The 24,637-nt window shown below is 42.4% G+C and overlaps 1 protein-coding gene across 1 annotated transcript in view; it reads right to left on the bottom strand.

The window, feature by feature from the left end:
* LOC144752162 (uncharacterized) overlaps positions 1 to 24,637 on the bottom strand; it is a 144,966-nt gene that overhangs the window by 84,824 nt on the left and 35,505 nt on the right. The window contains exons 3-5 of the mRNA XM_078640088.1: positions 15,064 to 15,351; positions 11,658 to 11,774; positions 11,036 to 11,137 (exon numbers count right to left, since the gene is read on the bottom strand). Of these exons, the coding sequence (XP_078496214.1) occupies positions 11,036 to 11,137; positions 11,658 to 11,774; positions 15,064 to 15,351 (507 nt within the window). The remainder of the gene's footprint in view (positions 1 to 11,035; positions 11,138 to 11,657; positions 11,775 to 15,063; positions 15,352 to 24,637) is intronic.

Genomic DNA, 24,637 nt, shown 5'->3' with positions numbered 1-24,637 from the left:
AATGCCCCTGAACCCAATGTAGGATCACTCCTGGGCCAAAACATGTTGACCTCGCATAGGAGGTATGTTTTCCAAATTCTTGACACTTCTTGCTTTTTTATTCAAAAAACTGATATTTAGTACAGCAGGAGATAGTTCTGTTCTCACCCTCCTTTTTGTATGCACGTGATAGCACTCTGCCTCTTGCTCAAACATTCCGCCCCTCTAACTAAAAACACCTTTGCTCCTCTCCATTGGAGAGTCGTAGCCCACACCAGGCACCATTTAGTGCAGGTGTGAGGAGGGAACCCAATGATTAAGCATGTCACCTTCGGGTGAGTGAGGGTTCTTGTTCTAAAGAAAGCATTCTCTGACAGACAACTGTAACTTTCTCATTTTACCGTTTGTGTACCACACATACTTTGTGGCTGCTTCTTTCCCGAGCAGGGGTACCTTCTGGGGAAAACATTTCCTCCTTATTTACAGCTTTCGCTTTCTTTTACAAGTAATTTCCCATTCTGGAAAGCTCTCAGTCACTCTCCATTCCAATCACTCACTTTCTTCGTGCCAATGGATTCATGAGCTGTCTACGAAGACCAACGTGTCTCTGTCAACAGTCACCCTAGCACAGTGTGGCTACAGCACCCACCCACTAGCAAATCCCTGCACGGTACCTTGATGATACAAAGAACGCCCGATTTTCAATATTTGATTGCTCTGACCAGGCAGAAATCTCTACAATAGGAAGAATACTACCTACTTTCATCCAACAGTGGGCCCTCGACTTGTGAAAGTCACTGTACCTGGTTTGTTCACTCCTATGCACCACAGAGTGAGCCATCACCAAATTAAGTTAGTACAACCATTCAGAAAGGATTACATCCCTATATTGGTACAAATGATAAAGCCTCACAGCACACCTCACCTTACCAGGCAAGTTCAAACATACCTCTCTTTAACTCTACACAATAGGTATACCAACTCATACATGTACCATTTTCAAAAATCAAAGAGCATCATAAGGAATACAATAACTATCGCTCCCAAGGTTCCCAAGATAAAAGCCACACAATTATTAATCTCAAATTCATCCACTGCATTTCACCTCAATCGCCTACTACTACTCACAACATGAACTGATTGTTCATTTTTCACATGCATGCAATCTCTAGTGGCACTCTTCTTGACGCACCTCGTCTCTGGGAATCAGGATTGAGTTGCGAATGGATCAATTTAAATCTCAGGGACATAAATCTGGACCATGAAGGTCCAATGGTCGGTGCCATAGCCAATTGCTTTGTCAATTACTGGTTGGCTCCAATTGGAACCATCGCCCCTGCAACCAGATCTGTCACTGTGTGCAAACCGGTCTTAAATCATCATGCCAAAAGCACCCCAACGGCTAGGACTGGGAGTGCTGTAGTCCCGATACTGGATTTGGTGCTCCCCATTTGGACCTGCAGTAATGCATTTGTAATCAAATTCAATAATCAATAATGGGAAATTCTAATAAGAATGACAGACACCAGTTCTAGTTTGAAGTTTTATATAAATGATTAACAGGTAAGGTACATGGACAATGCCATCAGTAAGTTTAGCAGCAGAGTGTACAGTTCATGAGTACCAAGAAGTCAGTAAAGGTGTGCATGAAATCTGGCATGGATTCATCTTCTAAGGGTGGGGAATAGGGGTTCTGGGGTACAGAGAAATGCACAGCCTTTTATAGGACTTTTGACAAAGACATTTTACACAAGTACATGATTCTTAGGTCATGTCCCAATAAGGAACAAGCAGGAGGGAACATTTTACTTCAGATACAGAATACATTTGGGGATTTTCTCATAGTAGTGTTACATGGGATTTAGTTGTTCCCACAGCTTTATTCAAACATGCTTGTTGAAACATTAAATACCAATAACTTGGGGCAGCTTGAGCATCCTTGGTAAAGCACATTGCTGGGAACAGTATCTGTGAATGTTCTTTAATATTATATTGAACTTGCACTTCTTTATTTGGAACAAGAAACAGTAAAACTAGTCATCATGTGACATACTACAACAAGCATTTAAAACAGAGGAAAGTTTAAACGTAGGTTTATGGTAGCATAAGCCCCGTTTCTAATGCTATTAAGTGAGAAAAAGAAAGTAACAGCTCTTACGTAAGTAAAGCATAATAGGCGTCAGTGATGCTTTTGTACCAATTGGCTGTACTGCTTGACACCTCTGCTTTGGTAGACTAGTGGCTGGTCTAATTTTACTCCTTTGTATTCTTTAAACTCAAATGCAGTAGCTGCTGCCACCAATAAAACTGGTGGGGCAGAGCGGGGGAATATTAATTAATATAAGGACTAACCTGTCACTAATGCTGCCGGCCGCCTCTGTGCTCCTCTGTTCCTAGCAGTCCATGGGCCACACAGCACCTGCTCAAAGGCTGTCCACCCAATCCAGACGCTTCTCTCATTCTATTATCAAGCATGCTAGAAGCATCAGGAATTGCCTGAGTGGGCTGGTTTGACTCTTACTCAGGGACAGGAAGCCTTTGCCTTTTCTCCACCCTGCTGTGCAACACAGCTGGGTTGGAGAAATAGAATTGCACATGTCAGTTTGGCCTGCTTAAGACAGCCGGCTAAACTGACATGTGCACTTACAAGTGCCGACCACTCCTCCCTGCTGCTGTCTATATGCATAATGGATGGCACGGCCTCACCCTAGACTTGCATCGGCTCAGTCACTGAGAAATAAAATGATCAAAAATAAATTGATCATAAAATGATTATTATCATTTTATTTTTTATCTGCTGCCTCTGAGCAGTGGGGCAGTGCTCCCCTGCCTTTACAGAGGAGCATCTGCTGATGTTCAAATGATGAGAGATTGTTCACTAGCAGGATCATTACGTAATGTTAGCCAAGGTGGAGGGCACTCACAGGTAGGTATTGACCAGGATGGAGTCAGAGGGCCAGAGGAGAAGCTGAGTGTCCTCCTCCAGTATGGTTACTAACTACTTTGGAGTTCCCCCCTCTTTTGATATGACTGTGCTCTTGAATATCGAGTAAACGGATATCATGACAGAAGGACAAAATATCAAGAGGTAGGTGTACAGAGGGAGGTGTAGATTTACCATTCTGTCCACGTCTGTATACCTTGATGACATAACAATATTGCCAAGGTACATAGATGTGGAATTAGGTATAGAAAAATCTATAAAATACTTACCTCTCAATATTCTGTCCCTCAACATTTTGTCAATAATGCCAAGAACTCTGGCCCAACACCCTCAGATAGGATTTCATACTCGAGCAAACAGTTGCGTCAGCTCTGGCCGACAACAGCCCCCAGCTGCAGGGCGAGTTTAGACCCCTTCCTGTTACATAGGGATGTCATTAGTGCAGTATTTATCTTGTAGAATCAGGGGTCTCACGGACTATTGTATTAACAACAAGGGTAACTCAATTAAAGTCGGCTAGGGACCTTGGGGTTCGATTTATGCTAACACAACAGTTGTCCCTAGTGAAAGAGAAAATGGACAAGGGAAAAATAAATACAGACCCAACCTGTGCTGTATTAGAAAAAACTTGTCCAACCGGACAGAGGTTCAATGTTTAATTTAAAGACAGTATTTTAGGATTCCACCAACAGGAATACTAGTGGGACACAAGCCTGTGTCCTACTACAGAGGCATTTAGGACATACAGTTGGGGAACAGGAAAATAAATCTTCAGGCAATGCTCACGGTTTGTTTTCAACACAATTGGGCAATTAAGCAAACAAATCTCAAGAAACGACTCTACATAAACAAATAATGACATCAAAGGTGTATGTATGAGAAGTTAAGGGTGTCGACGACGTTTCGATCCGAGAGCATAATACAAGTTATACTACTATACAAATACTACAAATTTTACCCTTTTTGGACGGTGGCCCTGTGGGTAGTTGGAACTCCAGGCTTGGCCGAGACACTCCCTCCTTATATTCCTACATTTGCCAATTCTACTATCCTAGGTGATTTCAATATTCACTTTGACAACACAAAGTGTAATAAAGCCTCCTCCATAATAAGTGATTTTAAAATTCTGCTGCTGCAACTTTTAATTAACGGACCCACCCTCAAAGTATTTTACCGAATCTGTAAATTTACCGAATCGGTAAATTTACCGATTTGTTAATATTTGGGCCCCCCACATGTCAAAAACCAAATACCGGTCGGTAACAGCCGAAATCGGCCGTTACCGACATGTATCTGGCCACCTACATCTGGCCCTTACTTTTTTTTTCAGCCTTTAGAGACCGCAAATTTTCTGGCTTTATCAAAGGCTATTAAGTCAGGTTCTCCTTCAGACCTTCTACCTCTGGATGAGCTAAGCACAATGAGCACTACGCTCTCCCCAATCTTAATTGAGTTGCTGAACACTTCCCTACCTTCCAGCAAGATCCCTGGAGCATTGAAACAAGCAATGGTACTACCACTATTAAAAAACTATTTGGAGATATCCGATTGAGTCAAATATCACCCAATTCCTTAACTGTCTCTCATACCAAAATCCTTGAGAAGCATGTTACTGCTGTCCACATTTCTAGAAACCCATAATGTATTGCATCCTTACAAGTCTGGATTTCGACCGGAGCACAGCACCGAAACAGTGCTGCTAGAAGTCACTGAATATCTTAGGCAGGAGTTGGACAGAGGTGGAACTGCGGCTCTAATTCTCTTGGATTTAAGTGCCACATTCAATACTGTTTCACACCCTGTACTCCTAAAGAGATTAAACGAAGTTGGGGGTCCAAGGGCTTGCTTTATCCTGGTTCCATTCATTTCTGGAAGATCATTTTTTTCAGGTCATTGCAAAACCTTACAAAACTTCAATGTATAGACTACCTCATGGAGTTCCCCGAGGGTCTTCTTTGAGCCCGACACTATATAACAAATCTGTTTGATCATCGGCATATACAGCGGAAAATCATTGCTTCTCTGTCTCTACTCCTGTGATGATAAGCAAACTGTGATATGCCTTTGCGCTATGGACAATAGCACCACACCTAATATGGTTCACTGTCTTAAGGAATTGGAGAACTGGATGTGGCTCAATTGCCTCAAATCAAATGGAAGCAAGACTGAAGTTCTAATCAGTAAGGCTGGTAGGGAACAATGGCAGGGAGAGGGGGTTAATTTTTTTTAAAGAAGGCTTACCTGCTTGTCGCAAAACACCAGCCGTCGCCTCTCCTCCGCCCTTCTTGTTTTCTGGGATCCCCTAGCCAATCAAAACACTGCTGTCACCAGCATGACAACAGCATCAGGATTGGTCTGAGCACCGTACTTCAGCTCTCAGACAGGGAGTGGTAGCCCGTACAGGTTCTCCAACCAGGCTGTCCAATAGAGCCCGGTGGAGAACATGCCCAAGATGACTGCCAAACCGCCATGTGCACTTGAGGTACATATTATACCACTCCTCCTCCCTCTGATACAGCGAGCCCAGCCCCCCCATAACTTGGCTCCAAGCTCCACTAAAAACAAAATGATAATAATGTTCTATTATTATCATTTTATTTTTCCTTTGTGCTGCTCCGAGAGCAGTGGGGTGACGCTCCTCCACCTTAGCGGAGGAGCTGCCCCTGGTGCTAATACTGGGTAATCAACCCCAGCTCTGTGTCCCTCAGTGTTGGCCAGAGGAGTTAGGTTTTTGCCTTTCTCCTAGGCAAGGGATTAAGAATTTGGGTTTTTTCGTTGGATGATAGACTGACCATAGATCAGCAAATTATCAAGGTAGCAGCATGTTGTTTCGGCTTGCTCAGATGTTTAAGAAAGAGTCTTTGGTTCCTAACTTTGGATACTCACAAAACTGTTGTACAGGTTCGAATAACCTCAAGACTGGATTATAGCAATCTGGGCACCACGGATTTCCGGTTGAAGCAACAGCAGACTGTTCAGAATGTAGTAGCCTATCTTCTATGCCATATTCCTCGCAGTGCTTCAGTCTCTCAATGCCTTCACCTACTGCGCCAACTTCCAATATCAAAACGCATAATGCATAAGGTATTCTGCTATGTTTATATAGCCATGCATCTGGCTGGATCTTTATACATATGATATTTGATCCATCCCTAAATCACGAAATGGGAGCTCCGGTCGAGTAACTCCAATCTGGCCATTATTCCAAATGTGAGACTGGGAAAACAGGGAGGGCAGTGCTCTGCCTTTTTGGGCGAAGGTTATGGAGTCACTGCCACTCAATCTTCACCTATACAACTCATGCGATGTTCAGGAAGATGCTCAAAACCTGGCTCTTCTAGATTTTAATTCTGCCTACTCTGTTTTTTCTTTCCGCTGGCACTGGGAATCCCTCAAATGTGCTTTATAAACCTGAATTGAATTTGTTGCCTTCTTTCTTTCTGTTTTTCCCTTTTTTCCATTGGTGCCATTTCACTTCTTTCCTTCTGTCTTTTCTTCCTTTTCTTTTTCCTTCCATTTCCTTTTCTTCACTTCTTTCCGTTTGCTTATTTCTCTTAACTTATTTCTCTTTCCTTCCTTCATTTTTCCTTTAACCTTCTAATTCTTTCCTATTTGCTCCTTCCACTTTTCTTTTGTATTTCTTTCCTTCCATTTAATTCTCTGTCCTCTTTTCTTCCCTTTTTCTCTTTCTCCTTTGTGTTCCTTCTTTTTGCCCACTTACCTTTTTCGTGCTTTGCTATTTATCATTCTTTCAACTAATGCCAGACTGATTTACGTTTTTAGATCTGTGTTAAACCAAGACCTTTCGATTTTACAAAAATGTGTATAACAGTTTCCAGCAGCGGTTTTAGTCTGTGGTTGGTGTCATTTACATTTTCCTTCTACCCACTCCAGCATGCATTAAGGATTAATGTATCAGCCCACTTCAGTTGTATTAAGTGCCAGGGAGTACTGTGTTAATGTGTTGTTTTTTTATTGCGCTTGTAGCAAATTATTTTTTGTTTAGCTTGATGAGAGCCCAGCATATTACCAACAAGAACGTTTTGCAAAAAACATGACAAAACAAGAATTGACAGAATTCGAGCGGCCAAAGCCAGATCTATTGGCTTAGCAAATGCTTATTTTGTCTGAGAGGGCAGTCTCCACAGAAGAATCTGTTTACTTTGTGAAGAAAAGAGAAGTGGAAATACACAATGATGGTAGAACTAGGACTGTGGATTTTCTACTCAATGGGTAGTAAACTGGAGGCTGAGGGCTGAAATCTGCACACCCAGAGCCGAATTACAGAGAGTGCCCCGGGGGTGCAACAGACGTTTGCACCAACGTTGCATGCCTCTGGGGCACTTTGGTATTACAGAAGGGGCTGCAGATGCTTGTGCGGCCCCCTTCTGTAATACCGATAGCGCTGGTGCACATAAAACGCCTTGACTATTTGCAGGGAGCATTCCCTTGAGGATCGCTTTGTCTCTGCTCCTGTGCCGTATTACAGCCGTGAGCACAGAGGCTGTCAAGAGGCACACTGACAGTGCGCCACCTAAAAGAAAAAGGTACAGCCACTTACTCACCTAAAAAGTTACACAATCACTCACACAAATATTAACACATACTCATTCAGCTATACAGTCACTGAAAGAAGCATGCACTCATCTATTTAGCCACGCTCACATTCACTCACTCACGCATACAATCACTCATATACCCCATCACTCACGTATACTGCCTTTCATATACTGTTACTCACTCATACTGACACATGCACTCAATCACCAACACAGCCATACAGACACTCACCCATACAATTTCTCACACAAACAACAGTTCCCCATGCAGCCACTGACTCACCCACTCACTGAACCATACAGGCAGTCACACACCTCCTCACCCACACAGACACCCAGTCAATCATAGACTTGGTCAGACAATCAATCAATCAACTATACAGCCATTCACGTACCCATTAACACACTCATACACCCACTTAGACATCAACTGACAGACAGATACACTCATTCACACAACATCACTCACCCATACATTCACTGAGACACTTAATCACTCACTTATACAGTCAGTCAAGCACCCACTGAGTCACCCATACAGTTACTCATACACCCACAGATTCGCCATTACACCTCGGTATGTATATATATTTTACAATCATAAACTTTAAAAAAACACTCAGTCACTGGATTATGTCATCACTGATGTCATCTGATATGTCATTAGTGATGTCACTGACCAGGTCATGAGTGATGTAATATGTGAGGTCATAAGCAGTGTATTGCATGGTCGCAATTTATAGTTAGCTCAACTGACTATAACGGCTGAATTTCTCTGGTTTTATACGAGTGAAATGTCGGACTAACTATAATGTCCCTGAAACCTTGGTTTTTTGTGAATTTCTAAGGTTTTTTTTAATGCATACTCCTAACTATAACGCCCCTGGAACCAGTTTTTTTTCAGTGTATTTCTAAGGTTTCTTTAACTAGCAGTCAGGTTTGCAGAGTGGTGGACAAAGTCGTCTGGTCCTCTAACCAGCTCTCAGGAATTCCGATGCGTAGGACTTACAGGAGGTACCAGGAGGGCTTCTTGGCCCCCAAGGGTTCCTCTGGAGTAAAGTGGACTTAATCCCCCAACCAGTAGTGCGCCAGGAGGCGTGTTTGCAGACTGGTGGCAAAAGGAGGCATGGTGGACAAAGGGGATGTGGCCTCCAAAGACCTCTTAGAAATCCCATTGTGTGGGACTTACTGGAGTCAACTGGAGGGGTAGTTGACACCCAAGGACGTCCTATGGTGCCAACTACCCCTCTTATTACCTCCAGTAAGTCCCACACAGCAGGATTGTGGAGTTCTGATAGCAGGCCTTGCCCCCTTTGTCCACCACTCTGCAAACACGCCTCCTGGTGCGCTCTTGGTTGGGGCATGAAGTCCTTGCCTCTGGAGTGACCCTGGGGGCCAACTAGCATTCCTGTTACCTCGGTTAAGACAGAGCCACACAGTTGGACTGCTGAGAGGTTGTCAGAGACCACGCCCCTTTCTACAGCACACTGCAAGCGTGCCTCCTGGCACACTTCTGCTTGGGTGATGAAGTCCACTTTAGTCCTGAAGTCCTCAGGACACCAGGGGTCCTCATCGCTTCCGCGAGAGGTGTGTTTGCAGATTTGTCTAAAAAGGGGCATGGCCTGAGACCTCCTCTCATCAATCTCACTGTGTGGGGCTTACTGGAGGTAACAGGTGGGCTAGTTGGCCCCTAAGGACCCTCAGCAGCGAAGGGGACTTCCTCCCCCAACCAAGAGTGCGCCAGGAGGCGTTTTGCAGAGTTGTGGAGAAAGGGGGCAGGCGTCTGGTGAGTTGCCTGCTTCTGATGTTTTTTGTAATTTTTAGGAAAGGAGGCTGTGTTGCCCCCCTTCCCTTTACCCTTTTGGGCCCTGGAACCCCATTCCCCAGGGCCTGACGCATATAAAGAAAAAGTTCCCAAGGCCTATTTCTGCCCCGGGGACCCCGGGACCTGCCCTCCATTTTTATTTGAACATTTTCGTGGGGGGCGGCCCTCCTCCTGAGGCCAATATTGCTGTGGAAACCCTATCCTCCGGGGCATGACCACATCCTTTCTTTTTACTAAAAATGAGTCGGAGGGCCTGCACGGCCACCCTACCCTTGCCATTTTCGGCCTGGTGACCCCATCCCCCGGGGCATGGCCACTTTGTTGGGGAACACCGGGATAGCCTCAAAGCTCCACGTTCCCTGCCAGCTCCCCGGCTCCTGCGGAAGCCGGCATTGCTTTTGGGCAGAGGGAGCTGCAAACATGCAGCTCCCTCTGCCCAAAAGCAATTCTGCTCCGCTTCATGGAAGCAAGAGCATTTTTCCTGCTCTTGCTTCCATGAAGTGGACCAGAGTTTGCTATGGCATGGCAGGAGCAGTGCTCCCCCCATGCCATAGCAAACTGCAATGTCCCGGGGGTAGGCACCCTGGGACATTGCTGAAGCTGCCCATAGGGGGTGGCGGTCTCCAGGGCCAAGGAGGGCTCCTAGAGGGGCCATGCGGCCTCCCTCCCATCTACTTTAGTGGCAGTCCCGGGACAGCATGGGGCGCGTGGCCCCCGCATTACATTAAATTAGTCCCAGGGAGGTGGCGGTCCCCAGGGCTGAGGGGGGGTCGAATAGCCCACGCATTGAATAGATAAGCCCCAGGGAGGTGGCCATCCCCGGGGCTGCGGGGGCCCATCCGAGCCCCCACATGTATTTTGATGATTCTCCCTGGGACCTGGCCAACCATGGGCATAATTAAACTAAGCGCGGAACCTGTGCTTTATTTTTTTCTTTTGTCCTGATTTACACCTCCAATGCGAATCCCACTGACATTTTTTACAAAAATTATTTTTTGGGCCCTAGTGAGCAGGCCTAGGGGGTCAGGGTGTTTCTACCCTGCCCCCTTTTCTTGATTTTTAATCTTTTTGACCTTTTTTCTTGTGACTCGGTTCAACCAGTCACAAGATGGCAGCCAACACTTTCTGGTTTGAAGTGTTGGCTGCCAATCAGATCTCAGGCACAAGATATGCAGGGTTCGTGGGTCCTCTGCAGCCATATATATCTTAGAAATGTTCTCAGGAACTACTGAACAGATTTACACCATTTAACAAAAAGAATGCTCTCTGGACCAAGAGCTACCTTGATGCCAAATGTGGTGTAATTCTGTTCAGCAGTTTGGGCTGTAGCTGTGTCAACAGTTTCCTATCGAAATTAAAATGGTAGAAAAAGCGTTTTGGGATCCCCCCTTTTTCTCTGCCCCTGCTTGACATATCACCCTGACATTTCTAAGACAGCAGCTACAGTGAGAGGGCCTTTAGTTTTGAAATTTTTGCGAAGATTCATCAAATGACGCCAAAGATCTTGCCAAGAGCAAAAACGCTTTTTGAATATAAACAAGGTCCTAACTATAACTACATACTAGCGACCGCCAGAAGCTAATATATATATAAGGTCATAAATCTGCATTTTTCATGATGCTGCATTATCCCAGCCTGCCCACTTCCTAGTATATTTCCCACAGTGTTGGTGTTCCTGACACTGTTTTCTTCTCCCAAAATGATCACTTCAGCATATGTGTTACATACCTGCCAACTGACAAATGAATTTCTCTGTCTGTGGAATGCTGAGAGCTACCAAAGAGGAACTCTGCCCCTGCAAAAGACTCCCACCCACTTCCAAAACAAACCCTAAAAAAACAAAGGGTCATTGAGGCCGTCACTGATGTTCTGGAGTATATTCACACCTCTTAATAGAGATCAGCTGCTTATTGCTTAAGAAAATGAGATGGAAATTCAGTTTACAGTGGTTTTCAGTTTGCTTCCCTGCCACTGTGTGATTTTGGCTCCTCACCGGGTGACATTGTGAAGGGAGCCAAAACTGTGTGACTCACGGAGGTACTGTGTGAACTGGCAGGTCTGGTATTATTCACCTCATCAACCATGTCACTCTCTAACTACTATGATTGGTACTGGGCTAATTCAATGCTCAAAAACACCCATTGAGGTGAGAAGATTTGGAGTGTTGGTGAGTGTGTAGAGTGTTCTATAGTAAGGAGCTGCTTTCCACCCACGTCTTGAACCTACCCAGGGGTTCCTGCTCTTTTTTGCATACTTTGCACTGCTTGTGACTCCAAAATGCTAGCATGTATCGAATCCATGTGCTTCTAATAACTTAATTATCAAAACACTGACTTTATAAAAATGGTACCGTTTGCGGAGGATGGTGCTTCATTGCGGTGTGTACTGCCAGACCATTCTGTGAGGACCGCTCCGTCCGTTCTAACCATGCCTGACTTTGGTGTGGTTACCTTTGCAATTGTATCATTTGTTAAAAAACAGAAGTACATCATCCTTTTTCCTTTCCGTGGCACCAACTCTTTTGCCAATGGGAAACATTAATTGAATACATGAAGTCATAAGGATCTTTAAACTGAGGTTAACACAGTAAAGGTTTTTGGAAGACAATGATCAGCTACAGAAGTTTCCTAACAGCAGCACCAACAGCAGCATCCAGCTCATCACCTCTCCAATACATTGACTGTACCTCACTCAATTTGTAATAACCACCAGCAAGGAGAAGATAACTGTCCTCAAGCCCATGATATTTTAGAATAAAAGGGCTTTTTTGGGAGTCTCCACCTTTTATGCAAAAATAATCAAGTGAGGTGAGAGTGTGTGTGCTTCTGTTGGATATTCTAAAAATTGGAATGGATAAGACTTTGCTAACATGACCAGTCCGAAATACAAGATTGCATTGTCTGTAAGTAACTGCAAGACATACCGTTTACAAAAACCAGAAAGTAGTGATTTGGGACAGCCCCTTTCAACCATTGGTTTTAGTCATCCCTCTACAGCCAATGATTTGAGACAATGTCCATCACATCTTGTAGTTGTCTAAAGGCTATAGTGTATGTATTTCTTACCTCATGCATGGAGTGTTTCATAGATCATTATACCCATTGGGCTGGATTGCTCTCTTTCTATATTTGATCCTTCTGCTTCAGCTCTTTAAAGATCTTACTCTTGCTGGCTATCTCTATTTCTTCACATCTCTTTTTCTCTATTATTTGCTCCTGTCTCTCGTATCTCTCTCTCTTTTTTAACCTTGCCTCATTTTGCTCTCACTACTTTGCATCTTTGTTTTTTCTCAACTCTCTTTCAGCCTCTATCACTGCCTTTATCACTCTTGAATTCTCCTTTTTTCTACAATACCTTTCTCTTTAACTCACCCTTAGGATAGCTTTACCCCTCTGCCTTTTCTCTAAATTTCTTCTCGCCATCTCTTTTTCTGCTTTACTCTAAAACATTACCTTTATCTATACCTCCCTTTCTTTACCTGCATCTTCGGACCAATCTTCATCTTTCCTTCTGGTTAGCCCATGTTTCTCTGTTCACTTTACTTCTTTTTCTACTTAGCATATCTTTCTACATCATCTTTATCGCTTTCCCTCTCTACGCCTCCTGCTTTGCTGTTCTCTTTTTGTCTCAGCCTTCTCCAGTATCATTCCCTGTCCCACTGCTTTTACTCAACAGGGTCACCGGTGACTGTAGCCAGAAAAGTGTGCCCTAATAACGAGGAGAAAAGGGGCAAAGCAGTGAAAGAGAAATAAGGATAACATGATCAAATTTTAACCAACAGAATGGGGACAATCCTCAGAGCAGAGCTACAATGCCAGTAGCAAGCTGCTCAATCACATGGTTCCCCATAAAATGTTGTTGAATGTAAAAAAAAAATCTATAGCCAATCTGCAAAAGAAATAGCTTTATCAATACTTGTTCAAGTAGTTTTGGTATAATTTGCCTAGCGGACCCAATTAGCTTGAACTTTCGGTTATTTTTCGGGCTACACTTTTTTCAAGGTTTAACACATAATTGAATTTTAGTTTATATCATGAAGGACTGAATGAGCCGGGTGATAAATTCAAAGACTTGCCAAACTAGGCCCAAGAAATATATGTTGCCGGGGGTCATTCAGGTATCTTGCCCCAAAACTCTGGAACTCTATTCCCTTAAGTATGCGCACTATTTCTAACCATCTTCTCTTTCGAAAACACATTAAAACCTGGTAGTTTTCTTCTGCTTAGGACTCCCTTGTGATCTGGCACTTTTCACCTCCATTTTGGCCGTACTATAATTAGGCATGTCCGTAAGCGCTGGGACGCCCTGTTGCTGGGGTAGCCATGCGCGATATAAATAATCATAACATAACATAACAACATAACATATATTCTTAAGATAAATTCTTAAGTTATCACTGTCCACATTTTCAAATGACTTGTCCTGGAGAATATCTCTTTGAGAAAAAGTGTGGGTCTATAGAATTAACCTCACAGTACCACAGAGAGTCTATTCAGGTTGTTAAAAGGAGGGGAACCTGCTTCTAGGTTGAACCCTGGGTGAGTTAAGAATTCTGTGGAAAATAATGACACCCACAGGCATAGCGTGGCGGAACAAGTAGCTGCGAAGCACATAGGTCCAAGGAGCATTATGATTATGTCTGCCCTTGACTGCATGATGAGACTTTGTTTGATTTTGCTGATCTGGATTTGTTAAAATATGTAATTTGAGTTTTGGTCGGAAGAATAAGGGTGGTGAAAGTGAACGCCCCCAACGACATTACCCAGGATGGACTGGACTGGAATATGAGATGTGATCAAGTGTAGTAACAAAAGGGAACAGATTAGAAGAGCTGAGGATGGTGAGTGGGCTGTTGAATCTAGGAGATGCAAGTATGGTCTGGAGATCCTTACGGAAGGTACAGATAGGTCTGGCATCGAGGGTGACAGAGGTTTGCATGTTCCAGAGGATGATGGTGTGCAACGTGATAGTATGTCATCTGGTATGAACGTGAAAGAATTCATATCTGACAACTAACACCAGGAGAGGAAGGCTTTTGGGGTAAAGAAAATTTTTAAAAAATTTTATTCAGTGCAGCTCAAGGAACAGATGTCATTGTTTAATGCTATTTCTTAGCCACCATGGTGTAATCTCCAAATATTTTATTTGTATTCCTTAGGTCTGTAGTTTCATTTTAAAGAATGAAAATGTGTTACAATCCTTTATAACTCTTCATGCTTGAGTATCGCATTTTAATGAAACCTATGTGATTCTTGCTATATTACTTCATCTTCTTGCACTGTTAGATCCTTATTTGACACAACTGGTTCTAGATCACTAAAAGCACATTTATATAACCTGAATACTCCCCCCTCCTGCTTGTTTTCACCAAGTACTGAGCTGTTGGTACTCAACCAATGAGTGAACTTAACCCAGACATCTCTTTTCCTTGCAGAAGAACGCTATGATCCCCACAAATGTCCCTCGTTCAATATTCAAGTACCTAAAAATGTCTCAGGGTGTCAGCCATCTTGTGACTATCAAGTAGCACCATTCCAAACTCAAAGATTAAGCGCTTCTTGCTACTTACAAGTGATTTATTGTTTGTAAACATCATTGTTCCAAACAAAGAAGAAAATCAACTGATTTAAACATGGTTTCATTTCTATAGTTAGCTAAGCTGCCACGTGTAATCTCTTTTGGTTTGTAATTCTATACATTTAAAACGCATGCATCTTTTTTCCTACACATGTACCCATGCATATTACATTTCTGACCTGTGATGCTTAGATGCACTCCATCACTTTGCTGAGCTTTCTTCGCAGGAATCCGGTTCTTTGCTTCACAATAGTAGGTCCCAGAATGAGATGTTTGAAAGTTCTCGATAAGGAACAAAGCACCTCCTGACTGAAAGACTCTGCGACTTCCAGGTGCCTGGTCCCTCTTGTACCATCTATAAGTAATCGGAGGTGAGCCTTCCGCTGAGCATGTGAGGTTCACTGAGGCTCCTTCAGAAACTTCAAGAAAGGATTCTTCAGGCTGGATCAAAGGCTTAGTCACTGCAACTAGAATGCGAAGGACAATGGAGTTAAATTAGAAACAAGATTTCATTCTATAATATATAAGTAGCAGCCTCTCTATCCTCAAATTCACCCGCTTCAGATGCTCGGCCACTCTACCTTCTCCCCCATCCCCACTCCACCCCTCACAACTCCACTCGGACCTTCTGGGACTGGATATCCTGAGTGTTGATCTTGGAGTTGGGCCTAGCTGCTGAGAAATGGGAACCACTGAGCAGGGCTCTGCTGGCAGCATGGCACTAAGGCAGAGTTCCTATGCTTTGTTGCTACAGTGCTTAGATAGCTCACTTTGTTTCTGTTTTAAGGGTTGGACTTAACTTCCTGCAACATATTCCCATCACACTTAATCCTCTTTAATGAAAGTGACCAACTTTGCTTCACGATTTTATCTATGCCAACTCCTGCTTTAGTGGGCCCATGAGTTGAACAACCACAACTACATTGTTTCTGCAGTCATTCACAGCAAATTGGCTGAGCGTCACTGAATAGTTTACGCATGCAACAACACTTAAGGTAACAAATGTTATAGTTCCTCTGATTTAGCAACCTGGGGCCACATGCATCAAAAATCCATTTTGCATTCCTTAAATTGCAAATTTTAGTGGGGCGTTGTTACTGCGCCGATTAAGATTGCCGTCTAGGGATTTCGCTCCTCCGCATCGAGACTGCTGTGGAGCATGCCGGTGCGTTCCCCGTCGCACTTGTCACCGAAAATTGTCCGCATTGCTTATCAGAAGATGCAGTGCCCTCGGTGAGGTGTTTTCTGTATTTAAGCGCGACACGCTTGATCCTGTTCCCGCTTCTGCCTTCATCTCTTCAAGGTGCCCGCCATTTTAGGTGCGCGCCCAACGAATCTCAGTCAGCGCTTTACACTTCAACGCTTCGCTGCAAATGCCCCATTTTAATGGTTAATGCGGTCTTCATACTTCTCCCACTGGCAGCCTTTTATTTTACTTCAATCTACTTGGAGCCAAGGGGGAAGAAAGGAAAAGGCCGCCCCCCCACTCAAACCATTATAAACAACGCGGGGCCCCACCTTGAAGACACTAGTTTCCTTTTCAACGTGACACATCAGGGTATTCAATATTCTTTCATTCCCTTCTTAATATGAATTTAATTTATTCATATAGGTCACAGTGTAACATTTATAAACAAATAACCAACATGTCCACTACCATCTATAATCCCCACCTTTCATGCGTTGAAACATGTGGGGAAAGTGAGAGAACACCTCACGGAAGAACCGCCACAAGGGATTACTGGCCGGCAATTACCAGTTTACCCACTTATCATCATTGGTAACTCTCTCTCGATCGTGAAAAAGAGAGAAAAGGAGAAAGAAAAAAGAGGTGAAACCAACAACTGGTTTCCTTTCTAAAAAGTCACAAATAGTAACTCACACTCGTGCACAAGTCAACAAAACACCCCTCGTGAGAAATAATAAATGTAATTCTCAACATTAAAATTGAGAAGCTTGCTAGCCACTCCGACTTTATTCCGGGTTGCAAACCTTCCAAACTAAAATTGGTTCTTATTATACCAAACCTAATGCTGAATTGCCAACATGTTTCGTTGCTAACTTGTATCGCAACTTCGTCAGGGCTTACAGGGGTTCATCCTTTCACTCATTCACTGTGTTTTTCATTTCAACACCTGGAGGTTGCGAAGTTACAACATACCCACACACCTCCTTTCAGGGTCATCCGTGTCAGCTGATCACGTGTCCCTGCGAAACCCACTGTACTTCTGGGATTCGCTGCCGCGTCCCACCGAAGCTCCTACATGCCGGTGGGAAAACATGTTGGCAATTCAGCATTAGGTTTGGTATAATAAGAACCAATTTTAGTTTGGAAGGTTTGAAGCCCAGAATAAAGTTGGAGTGGCTAGCAAGCTTCTCAATTTTAATGTTGAGAATTACACTTATTATTTCTCACGAGGGGTGTTTTGTTGACTTGTGCACGAGTGGGAGTTACTATTTATGTCTCTTTAGAAAGGAAACCAGTTGTTTGTTTCACCTCCTTTTTCTTTCTCCTTTTCTCTCTCTTTCACGATCAAGAGAGAGTTACCAATGATGATAAGTGGGCAAACTGGTAATTGCCGGCCAGTAACCCCTTGTGGCGGTTCTTCCGTGAGGTGCTCTCTCTCTTTACCCACATTTTTCAATGCATGAAAGGTGGGGATTATAGATGGTAGTGGACATGTCGGATATTTGTTTATAAATGTGACACTGTGACCTATATGAGTAAATTAAATTCATATTAAGAAGGGAATGAAAGAATATTAAATACCCTGATGTGTCACGTCGAAAAGGAAACTATTGTCTTCAAGGTGGGGCCCCGCGTTGTTTATAAAAGCCTTTTATTTTAGCCTTCTCCTCAGAAACAAGCGAATCCTCTTTATGAACTTCCTTGCTTATTTGTGACTGAGAGGCTTTTTCATTTATGAGTCCTGCTGCATCGACCTAAATTGGGATGTTCTCTTATGCAAAGAACCCTATATGCCTTCTTATCACCAGGATTGTAAGACAACTGCAGTTCTTTCATGTATTTCACCTTATTTAACTTATATGTGGCTGCCTTTTCTTCACAACATCCGCCATTTTAGGAGAATGCTCTGGCAAAAACTGGCCCTTTCACACTACTATTGAACTGCCTCATGTACCCAATAACTTATGCAGCTTCTCTTCCTCAGTTTGCTTATTCTATTATATGCACCGTCCTTACCGAAGAAGTGTACTTATGATTCTTGCTTCGTTTCGTCTGCTACAAGGATTTCCTCAACATGGCACTGTGGTAATTGGTCGCTGTTATGACTAGGTTAGTTCACCTTCCTCCACAGGTTTATGACTCTTCATTTACTTGGAATGACCACTGTTTTTGTTTTTGGCAAATGGTTACCTACGTCATTGCCTTCTGCTATGTGGCCAACATTTAAGCACTCACCTCTATCTTATTGATGTGTCAAGAGCGTTTTTCCTCCTTTTTGCTCAGCTCTCTGTTGTTCATATGCAGTGTCATTTTTCTTGACTAATGCTTTATTTTGCTACCAAATGTACATCTGTATATCATTCTTTTTAATATTGCACGTCAGCCACTTATGGGAAGATTGCGCAAGCCTAAATTTGTCTTGGCAACTTCTTTAGCATCGTCTCCACCAGAACTGAATCTTCTCCAATTTCAGATCAAATGGCTGGAGTATCCTCTCATCGTGCCTCGACTGCGCAAGCTGCGCCAAGCAAATCTCCTCCCATTTCTTCAACTAAACATTTGAAACATGACCCTCCTTCTCCTGACAAACCTCCATCTACCATCTCTATTGAGTTGCTATTAGAAGAAATATGCGCTTGGAGACCGTTTGTGGAGGAAACAAACAATAAAATGGAATTTCTTGAGGAAAATGGTCTACCTTAGATAACAGAATGACTTCTTTGGAACAACAATCCTCAGAAATACAGATTAATTCCCAACGGATCTCATCTTTTGAAAAAAAGGTCCTCAGCCTCCAGCAGCACACTAAGGACTTGGAAAACAGAAATAGTAGGAATAACCTACGTATATATGGTCTACCAGAATCCTTGGTAGGTGACAATCCTGTCTCTTTCTTCTCTTCTTTCCTCCCGAAACTCCTAGAGATGTCTTCGACTACTTCTCTCAACATCCAAAAAGCTCATCAGCTGGGTCCCAGACTTTCCTCTTCAACTGCTCCACATAAACCTCATAGTGTCATTATACTTTTTTTGAAATTCACAGATCTCCTTTCGGTTCTCTCTCTGCAGCAAGATCTAAGCGTCAAATCTCATGGCTGGGTCAGAGGGTATTCCTGTCCCAAAATGTCTCCAATGCTACGGCATCCAGAAGAAAAGAGTTCCTGAATCTTTGTGCTCCCTTCGATCTCTTGGTGCCAGATATGGTTTATTCCATCCATGTATTTTCAAAGTTGCCTACCAAAATAAAACATGGACCTTTCAAGACCCGGCGGAACTCAAGAACTTTATCCTGATTCATACTTCTAATGGCATGGACACTACTAACTCTTCTAATGGTTGATCATTTAACCCCTCTTTTTTCCTTGTAGGTTTCTTGGTGATATTTTACATCCTTTTCTCTTTAACTGTTATACAATGATTCGTTTTTGATGTTCTTTATGGACTGTTAGTATTATTCTTGTTCTATTTCTGGGTTACTTCTTTAGTAGCTGTTTGTTTACATTTGTTAGTATGTCTCTCAGGTTTATTATGTTTCTGGTTCATGTTATTTAGTCATCCTTTTTTTTTTTACATGCTGCTATCCTTGTGTTAACTGTCTCTTTTGGTTTTTCCTATAGATCTCTTTATGTCCCCTCAATGCAATCCATATGGTGTTACTTCTCGTATCTCATTACCATCCTGTTGCGGTTCGGAGTCCCAGTTTTGGTTGGTTCGTCTTGTTGTGCGTTGCCATTGTCCTTCTTTTTCTCCCTTTCAGGTATGGTAATCTCAGTCGTCCTTCTGGATATGTACTGGCTCTTCTCTTATTTCTTTTTTCTTCTCCTTTCCCTTTTATTCTTCTCCCTTTCTTTCCTTTTTCTCTTTAGCACCCTCTTCCTGACTATCTAATTTGCATACCTCTCACGTATATTTCCCGTCTTCTTTTGGATATGCATTACCTTTCCTTTCATTTCTTCTTTTTTATCAGTTCTTTTTTATATCTGTTTAATCTCTATTCTGCATCTCTACATTGGCTTTTTCTTCTACCCTTACATGTTAACGCATACTTGATTTTGTATAAGTCTTTTCAATTTTTAATGTTTTCACGTTCAGAGTTATCTCCTGGAATGTAAAGGGTTTTATTAATCCCATTAAAAGACAGAATCCTTTCACACCTTGCTTCGTATAATCCAGATATAGTTTTCTTACAGGAAACACATCTAACAGAATCTGAATCACTTAAATTAAAAAGAAGCTGGGTGGGTACGGTTTTATTCTCCCCGTCTACAAATAAAAAGAATGGTGTTGTCATCTTATGTCCTAAAAAGTTGAAATGTAAAATCTTATCACAAGAGAATGACATGGATGGTAGATGGGTCCTAGCAAAGTTATCAATCAATTCTGTCCTTCTAACTGTTTTCAATGTGTATGGCCCTACACAACCTGATGGTACTTTTTGGCCTTTGATCATGGAAAAGTGTATTCAATTTCGAGATGATTTCTTCATTTTTGGTGGTTATTGCAACCAAATTGCTGATCCATTTCTATACCGCAAATCCACAGTCCGCATTACTCCTCATAAGTCACACAAACAGTTTCTTGACAACATTTCTCAGACAAATCTCATGGACACTTGGAGGCTTTCTCACCTGACACTCTTGATTACTCTTTCTTTTCTCCTCCTCATGGTTCTCTTTCTCGCCTAGACTATATCTTTCTCTCTCAATCCTTGTGTCAAAATCTACTGTCTTCTTCTATTGAGCCCCTTGTCATTTCTGATGATGCCCCAGTTGTTACAGACCCCGACTCACTCCCTGCCCGCCCAAAATCCTCTCACTGGCGTTTTAATAATTCTTTTTTCCTCTTCCTTTCGCTCTTTTACTAAGGAATTCTTCGAGCTCAACTCAGACCCTGATTCATCTCTACATATCATATGGGATTCCTTTAAGGCCACAGCTAGAGGATTCATCATAGATTTTGTCTCTAAAAAAAAGAAGCGCTTTCTTCAAAAATGGAAATCTATTTTAGCACATATTAAACATTTAGAACATGTCTTCTATACCTCCTCACGATCCTCCATTTCCCCTGAATTGATTTGAGCTAAGATTGAATTAAATAAATCTACCACTGACAACGCGTCATCATTGCTCCTGCGCAGTAATGCTCGTTACTACGGTGGTCGCAATAAGGCAGGTAAAGTATTAGCAAATTACCTCAAATCCCGTAAAGAGCGTACCCGTATTGATTCTATTTACTCTCCTGGTAAATCCCTTCTGTATAAACATCAGGAAATTCTTGGTGAGTTTAAACTGTGTTATCAAAACCTTTATACACCAGAATCTCCTCCTTCCTCTTCTCTCATTCAAACTGATCTCCACAAACTTCCCTCTCCTTCTAATTCACATCTTAACTTCCTTGATCTTGAAAAGGATATTTCGCTTAAAGCGCTCTCCAGTGCTTTAACCACTCTAACTAAAGGGAAATCGCCTGGCCCTGATGGATTCTCTGTTGAGTTTTACTTACATTTTTCTGATCTACTGCTCCCCAAGCTCTTTCACTCATTTCTTTCCAAGGGCAAAACAGACGTTACGTTCCAGGAAGCCACTATTTGCCTCATCCCCAAAGACGGTTGTGATCCTCAATTCTGTAAAAATTACTGCCCAATATCCCTTGTTAATGTTGATTACAAACTATTTGTTAAGGTGCTTGCATTATGTTTAAATCTCCTCATGCCCCACCTTATTGGTAAAGAGCAGTGTGGTTTTGTTGAGGGGCGGCTAACTTCCGACAACTCTCGTCTTTTTCTTAATGTATTAAATAAATCTTCCTCTCTTTCCTCTTCTTTGGCTGCTATTTCAGTTGATGCAGAAAAAGCTTTCGATATAATGAATTGGTCTTTTTTGTTCGCATCATTGCGTTGGCATGGTTTTGGTCCCAAATTCATATCACTCATCTCATTACTTTATTCTGCTCCAAATGCCTCGGTCTTAGTCAACGGTCACACTTCGTCCTATTTTCCTCTTCGGCGTGGTGTTCGACAAGGCTGTCCTCTATCCCCTCTTCTTTTCGTCTTAGCTCTTGAACCTTTTTTAACTTCTATCCGTAACAATGACTCCATTTCCGGATTTCCTTACGGTGCCCATCAGCTTAAACTCTCTGCGTATGCATATGATATTCTTTTATTTATTTCCTCCCCTGAAACCTCTATTCCCCCTTTAATATCTGAATTCAAATCCTTTTCACTGGTTTCTGGTTATAAAATTAACTCAGATAGGACTGAAATTCTCCTACTTACAAATTTGTGTCTTCCTCATTCTTTCTCTGGCACTGGATTTGCGTGGAATAGCACAAAAATTAAATACTTAGGCATTTGGTTTTCCAATTCCATTACCTCTTCCATCAAATTAAATCTATCTGCAGCCTTATCTTGCATTGAGAAGCTAACTTCTTCTTGATACCCTCTTTTTCTTTCTTGGTGGGGTCATTTGGATTCAATTAAAATGATGATCGCTCCAATTTTAATTTATATTCTCTCCATGCTTCCTGTTCATATTCCTGCTCTCTATTTTAAATGTATTGACTCATGCCTTTCTACCTTTCTTTAGAAGAATAAAAAATCCAGAATAGTTCTATCCTCTCTTTGTAAACTTAAGTCTAATGGTGGCGTTAATTTTCCCAATTTTTGTCTTAATCATAAATCCTTTTCCCTTCGCCAAGCCTCAAAATGGCTCACGTCGGACTCCTCCGTCTTTACTCCTCCATGGCTCCTTATTGAGCAAACCTTATTGCTACCCCACTCTTTTGACGAAATTATCCGCTTCTCTGCCTAAACTTCTCCAACCTCTCTTCCCTTATTTAAACACACTTGTTCCTTATTGAAGCCCCTGGTGTCTCCTGTTGTTATTTCTCATGAATCTTTCTTACCCCCTTTGGCATAATTCGCTTATCCTTTTAAACAGACCCATTTTTTGGAAGTCATGGAGGTTAAAAGGTATTACATGGGTTAATTATCTCTTTGACGGTCTCTCCCCTTGCTCCTTTCCCCAATTCAAATCCTTATTCCATTACCCTCGCTCTTTTCTTCGTCAGTTTACTACTCTCATGGCAATCATCACTGACATGTACTACTCTCTCCCCTCCTCATCTTCAGCGGACGCCCCAAACTCTCTTCTTAAAATACTCAATACTTTTCCCAAGGCCTACCTTATATAAAAATTCTTCTTAGCCCCCGATCCAGGCCGTAATAAAACTAAAGTGGAACGCACTTGGGAGTCAGATCTAGGATGTGAATGTCCTACAGTCTTTTGGGACACACTCTGGATCAGGTTCTTAAAAATGTCTCGCTCTGCCTCTCTCACTCAATCTATGTTCTTTCTTTATCACAGACTCCATCTTTCCCCTGTTTCTTTGGCTTGCTTCTCTTCTTCTACTAATTCAGTTTCAGTTTCATACGTCTTTATTTCGATTTTTTACATCATAAAAGACAGTCTACATAAAAAAAAACAGATAATACATACATATAATTCAAAGGCACAATATTTCTACCAATGCAGTTCATCATTTTAAGAAAAACTTAAACAGTAATTTTAAAGATGTAGTATTAGAAATGACCATAAATAAAATTGATAATCAAGTTACGTGAAGGTGTCTAGCTCTGATAACCCAAGCCCACCCTAGGTACTTTGCTACACCTATAACTACAATCTCTGAGGTTTTTGTTCTTAAAGCCCACAATGCCTCTGCACTCCCTCCAATATTCATCTGACGACAAACGGGCCTAATCCATTTATTCCTTGGGGCTTAATAGGCAGGACAAACAAAGAAAAAATGACCCACACTCTCCTTTTGATCATTACACCAGGGGCAGTACTTGGTTGAATGGCCATGCCATTTCTTGGAAAAGGACCTTACTGGCAAGGACCCAACTCTGAACTGGTGGTATAATTTTTTGTCCAGGCTCCTGGTAATAACATCCCAGTAGTTCTCCAGTAGGGGATCCAGTTTATGCACCAAGAATCTACCCGTAAGGGTGGCGGCATCTGACAGCATAACAGATTGGTATCTAACAGATGCCCAATAGAGTGTTTTAAATTCTTGTTTGGGGGGGAAGCAGTAGACCCCGAGTTACCCCACAATTGGCTAAGTCCCATGCTTTCCAAGATTAGTCTCACCTCCCGGAGCCATGGAATATTACCAGAACCCAAGATTGATCTCACTTCCGCGAGTTCATTGGCAAAGAGGCTTAGATCCGGCGATGTCCAAATCCGTCTCCACAATGCTACCAGCCGGTACCGTGCCATCTCATTTATTGGCTTACAACCCATATCCAACAAGAGGGATTTAATTGGTGTGGATTGGGGTAATTCTACCAGTTTTTAAATCTTTATTGCAGGTGTTACTCTTTTGGTTAAAGACATTCTTTGCTCCTGGATTAGGCAGCCCGTAAGGCGTACAAATCTTAAGCGGAGAGCATCAGCCTGAGGCTTCCAACGTAGATGATAGTCTAGGGTCACTCCAAGGTAGGTCATGACATCCACCTGTTCAAGGGCGACTCCATTCATGCTTACATTGCTTTTAATTGGCCGA

This window comes from Lissotriton helveticus, chromosome 4_2 (genome assembly GCF_964261635.1).
Source record: "Lissotriton helveticus chromosome 4_2, aLisHel1.1, whole genome shotgun sequence".
Taxonomy (NCBI): domain Eukaryota; kingdom Metazoa; phylum Chordata; class Amphibia; order Caudata; family Salamandridae; genus Lissotriton; species Lissotriton helveticus.
The sequence above is the reverse complement of the archived record's forward strand: the minus strand, read 5'-3'. Positions and strand labels throughout refer to the sequence as shown.